This window comes from Montipora capricornis, chromosome 6, assembly GCF_036669925.1.
Source record: "Montipora capricornis isolate CH-2021 chromosome 6, ASM3666992v2, whole genome shotgun sequence".
Classification (NCBI taxonomy): Eukaryota; Metazoa; Cnidaria; class Anthozoa; order Scleractinia; family Acroporidae; genus Montipora; species Montipora capricornis.
The window spans coordinates 53157693-53163565 of NC_090888.1; the positions used below are offsets into that span (position 1 = coordinate 53157693).

Consider the following 5873-nt stretch of genomic DNA (forward strand, 5'->3'; position numbering starts at 1 on the left):
TCTCTGTGTTAGTTATTAGGGTATTAGTACACATATTGAATGGAATAAGCCATAGGTCATCACAATGCGACTTACATTTTTGTCAAGACCCCCAACTGGGCGGTTGTTTGGGACTTGTTTTGCCTTGTCAGACAAGCCTATCGGGACGGGATGTCAGCGAGTTGAGCAAAGGAGATAAAACGGTGTCGATTGGTTTGAAGTCTCTAAATATTTCGAAGTACTCCCTATAGATGATTTTCACCTGACGTCACAGCGGGCATGTTGGTGTACAGAAAAAATAAAGAAAAAATCTTTTGGGAATTTTAGTCTATTATAATGCAAAACATGAGTCATAGTTTACTATTGTTTTGTTTACCAACATGGTCATATCATCACGTGATTGAAAACCATCTATTCTACTTTCAAAATGCATTTAATTGTTTTCACTGCTAACGGTTACGTTTTGTCGTTTTCACGCGTGACGGTTAATTTTTCCTGACGTTTCAGGGTTTTATGGTTAACTCCATTAGGATTCTCAATTTTTTTGTCAATGAATATTATGGATATACCCTCGGCTCAGTTGTAAGTTCCCACGCTAAAGGGGTCTTTTAGGGCAGTCTTCAATCACGTTTTCTGAAAAATTGCCACATTCAAAACAAAGTCTTGGCTGGGTAGCAAATATATGCCCGCTTTGAGCAACTTTGTTTCACACCCTGTCTAATTAAAGTTTTCAGCCGTACCGAGATACGAGTGAATGAATAATCGTGCCCCAAAGGCTCTACTGCATAATCAATACAATACAAGGAATTGCAACTACCTAAATATCTCTAAGCGTTCTGCTGCCAAAGCACAGAAGTCATTGCTATACAGATGGATTTCTGTCTGTCTGGAACGCACTTCCATATGCTATCCTCAAGTTTCCTTTGGTATTATTTTAAATGTAAGTTTAAGTTGCATTCTCTCAAGATGTGGCTGCACCCCAAGTGTTGATAAGACTGTTTATATATTTTATTAGATCTCTTGTTCCAAGTTTCTCTCATTACATTTTGTTAGAGATTCATTTTTTATCATTATTATTATTATTTATAACTAGTACTATATAATTTCATAGTTTGTAAACTGGGTATGAAGATCTCATATTTGAGAACCTAATAAAGACTATTGTATTGTGTTTTGCCCTAAATTTCAGGGTGTTTTCCAGGTGTTTTCCAATGCGATACCTAAACATTTATAAATTTCGTTCGCAGGCACGCTCATTAATCGTTATCAAGCGTTGGCTTGTGAGGAGAAGGAAACCGGAGTACCCAGAGAAAACGTGTGCGAGCAGAGTAGAGAACCAACAAACAAACTTAACCCACGTTACCCCAAGTATGGGAATAGAATCTGAAGCACATTTAGTCCATCAGCTGAGCCGAAATTTTAGGTTTAATACTCACTTCTGGGGAAAAAACACGAAACTTTTTTTTCTTTTAATCTTTGACTATTCAGGATTGTGAAAAGATATGATAGCAATGCTAGAACGGTAGCTTTCATCCTGAAAATTACATTTCAAATATGCTCCCCAAGCTCACACAATGGCCGCCATTTTGTTTCATGGTGCATAGCTTTAGAACTTCATTTATTTGTAGCCCTTACTAGGGACTAATTTCAAATAAGTGGTACAACTAAATGATATGAAAAGTCGAATGATGTCATTTATACGTCACAGTTGACGTAATAGTAGATAGACTTGAATTTTAGGGTGCGTTCGATTGACCATATTCCGGAATAGGAATACATAGAGTATAAGTTAGAAATCCTTCCTTCTTACAGAGATTCACACTAAAATTGTCTGCTAAAATGCTATTTTAAACATATTTTTATTATCCTTGCTGCTTCGAAACGCACTCCACGTATTCTTATTCCAGAATAGGGTCAATCGAACGCGCCCTAAGTCCTGCAAAACGTGCATGTACTAGCATGTACTTCTGACAGTTTCCTTTTATTATCATACATATGTTTGTTTACACCTAATACAGAATAAAGATGTCAATAAATCGATCTCACGATCGATAATTGAACGAATGCAATGCTTTGGTCAGTCAATATCTGAAAAACAGCCTCCACGTTTCCTCTTGGTCCACTTCCCTGGTCTCTTGCTGATCCATATAGACTACCTTGGGAGACAAACAAGGCCAAGCTCTCACGGCAACTAGAAAGGAATACTGATGTCGCAGAGAAATTTCCCGACAATGCAAGCATTTTTGTAGTTGCAGATAAGCACCAGAAGCAAACGGAGTATTGTTGTATTTGATGTTTCTTGTTTCCACTAGAAGAAGGAGAAATTCAGGAGAAAGGTTGGCTAGAGGACATCGTTTGTAACTACGCAGGATGAGTGCTGGAAGTTGCAATCAACGACATCTGAACACGTACCTGAATTAAAGTGTAACCATGAAGAAGCCGATACCCGCATGATCCACCAGATTGGATCTAAACCTGCTCCAGAAGAGGTACTAGAGATATTGTCTTGCACCTGCAAAAGGGTTTGTGTTGTGGAAATGTGCTGCTGTTTGAAAGCTGGACTCAGTGCACTGACATGCAACTGTGCACTTTGCAGTGCGACAACATGGCCTATAGTGATGTTCCCAACAGTTGAGGATGCAGATGATTAATGATAACAATCATAAGTGATTCAAATTCAACCCCTTTTTATTATCATTTCAATAAAGGGTTTAAACGTTTTTTGATGATTTATGTTCACTTTATATAGCTTGATTTTCCTTCAAGCTGATTACATGTTGTACACCACAGGTGGACATGATCCATTGAGTATACAGAACATTGAATTAGTACGTATCCCCTCCATATTATAAAAAAAATGAACGGTACATGATTGCTTTACTCAGTCTCAAACACTGCACATGCAAAGCGGAAGAATAGTTATAGTTACTTTTTAAACATATATAGGTATGAACCTTTTTTTCAATTATTTGTAGATTATCTTGGCTGAGAATGAGGACGGAAGCCATGACATTCATGCAGATTACTTTTGATGCTTAGTGTATGATTTATGATGTAAAGCCAACAATTTAGCGAATCGCTATGTGATTGCACTGTTACAAATTAGTGCATTATTTGTGATGTCATTACTTCATGAATTAATAAGATAATTATTTTTTATTGACACCAAACATGCGCAGGATCTTCGTTTCTTGTTTTGAATACATTGTTCTCCGTTTTCCGACGTATTTTGCAAAATACATGGACGTAAACGCTAATTTCCGGAAAAAAAAACAAAATGGTGGCCATTAGTTGAGCTGAGGGAGAGTATTTGAAATGAAATTTTCATGATGAAAGCTACCGTTCTAGCTTTGCCATCATAACTTTTCATAACCCTGCATATTGAAATATTAAAATAAAATAAATTTTGTTTGTTCCCTAAAAATGAGTATTAAAATCCTTTCAGCTGATGGACTAATTGGTAGGAGGTGAGTGATCTCACTACTGCGCCATCCCTGCTCTCATTGGATTTCCATTCAGGCTCCATAAACAACTTTGAATATACAAAGCGGTTAACTCAATGAAATGCATTCAATTTTAATTATTAGTACATATCCGCCTTTTAACTAAACATTTATCTTTATATGTCTTCCGCCCATGCCTGACAAACGATACAAATGAACAACGCTAAACTGCATGTTGTAGGTAAAAAAGCTGTTTAAAATTGCCATGTGAGTCGAGGAGGTTCCGAATAGTTATAATACCGACATCAATTAACTTTTGGTTGAAAACTGAGCGGGATTCAATGCAGATGAACCTATAGTTCCATAAAAATTGTTCATAAATCTCCGAGGCTGAGGAAGGGCTTACACAGTTTAAGGAGGCTCATGTCATAATGCACTCTGTAAAATTTAGGAAGGGTTATTGATAACTTGGAATAGTTGAAATTGCAGTGAAACAAGAATTTACCACCAACCTTCCTTAGATGAAAATCCAAGAAATACTTCCAACTGGCTGCATTTGGAGTTAGATACTGTTAAAATGACATTATTAATGCTCAATCGTGTTTGATCGCGTCGGATTGAACTTAAAAGCGGTATTCAATTGAGCTATTCCTTAAAATACACTTTTTGAAAAAAAAAAAAAATAGATTGAATCTGTGGGAGAAAAATCGAGATAAAAACCAGAGCAAGAATCCATAGTATTAGTGTTTAATAATGTTTAATCGTGTGGGATTAAAATTTATTACTTCGCGACGAAATCAGTTTCCATTTCTTAGTCTTGTACTGGTAACATGTCAAACCTCACTGTTTCGAACTTGACAAACGTTACAATGAAAGGTGAAGCGGCAAAAGATGTCTTCAGCGTGGTTTTCATTTCCATAACCATCATTATTATCCTTATCGCCTGTCCATTCACAATTAGATTGAACGTGTTGGTGATAAGTGCTGTAAAGAGAAGATCGAGACTGCAGAGCAACGCAAACATTATGTTAGCTTGTTTAGCCGTCACTGATGTGTTGGCAGGTCTGACCTCGCAGTCTTTCTTTATGCTATGGAACACATCCCTCGTGTTTTCGTTTCATGTTCTTACGTCATCCTTTATTTTGAAACCTGTCGACACCAAAAGATGATCAAGGCTCAACAGCTACCGCAAGAACGAGTAGAAACATTCCTTAAGGAAAATAAAGCATTGAAGTCAACCGTTCTAGTGGTCAGTGCTGTTGGGCTATGTTTGTTACCAGCAGCTTTCTACCTTGTAATTAGGGCTTCGGGATTTTTCCAGACGAGAACTCATCTTTTAGATTCAATGGAAGCAATGACACGCACGTTCATGATGATAAACTCTCTTCTTAATCCACTGATTTATTGCTGGCGACAAGAAGAAATGAGAAAGTTTGTATTAAGAACTTCAGCGGAAGCGGTGCATCCGATTAACTAGCCTGTAGGTGCCTATCCCTGCACATCAGTTTCCAACTAACTATTCAGGTATATATGGTCCTTTTTATCTGCTCAATTTAACAAGGGAAGCAGGGATGGCGCAGAGATGAAATCACTCGACTCCCACAAAAGTCTCCCGGGTTCGATTCCAAATGTCGGTGTAATATGTGCCTCAGCCCTAGATACACTTGACACTGAAATAAAGTTTATCATTATTGTCTGTTATTATATGACTAGCTCCGTGAGCGGGCAAGATGAACTAAATCGCTCGCTGTAATTGGCTACCCGAGTGGGAAAGATGGAGTTATCTTGCCCGCTCGGGATTTCACTCATGTTTCAGTCGTGCTTTTTGGCCGAATGGAGTAAAACTATGACCATATTTGTACACGAATATTCAATTCCGGCCTAGTAGACTCGATTCTCCGAAGATTACAACTCCGACAGGCTTAACGTTCCCGAAGATTAACAGTATTCCTTGACCATATAGATCCGAAATGACCCAATAGTTCCTTAATATATTAAAAATAATACCGGTTTTGGTTTTAGGCTACATTTATTTTAATTGCGCGAAACTAAGGAAGGAGAACAAAGAAATTATTCGAAAACAATTGGTTCACTGAAACTGAAGAGAGGAATAAAACTCCAACCCAGATAGCTCATTCCCTTCGGCTACCAACAATGTTAAATAAGAGGGCTAAAATATGGTCATAGGTTTATTCCGTTCGGCCAAAAAACACGACTGAAACATTGGGCTATGCCTGTCCTCGATACGCTGTGCCTGTCCCTATTGGGCTGTGCCTGTCCTCGATACATTGTGCCTGGTGTCAATGTCAAAGCGAACTTCTTTTTTGTGCCTTTTCCTATTAGAAAGTGAATTTTGATCCTAATGCCGCTTTAGAATCCACGGTCGTGTTCCAGATCTTAATAAACAACAACCTCTTCAGCACAGAATACTGTCGCGAGCCTTTAATACGT

General features: G+C 37.9%; 1 protein-coding gene across 7 annotated transcripts in view; it reads left to right on the top strand.

The window, feature by feature from the left end:
• The window catches only part of LOC138052488 (uncharacterized), a 24325-nt gene extending 20013 nt beyond the window's left edge, over nt 1–4312 (top strand). For 5 of the 7 annotated variants that reach the window (XM_068899005.1, XM_068899008.1, XM_068899010.1 and 2 more), the window contains 2 exons: nt 1227–1347; nt 2292–2700. In XM_068899005.1, the coding sequence (XP_068755106.1) occupies nt 1227–1347; nt 2292–2340 (170 nt within the window). In that variant the 3' untranslated portion in view covers nt 2341–2700. Of the gene's footprint in view, nt 1–1226; nt 1348–2291; nt 2701–2954 lie in introns of those variants that run through there. The other 2 variants (XR_011133083.1, XM_068899006.1) reach the window with 2 other exon arrangements.
• The last annotated feature ends 1561 nt before the right edge of the window (nt 4313–5873 follow it).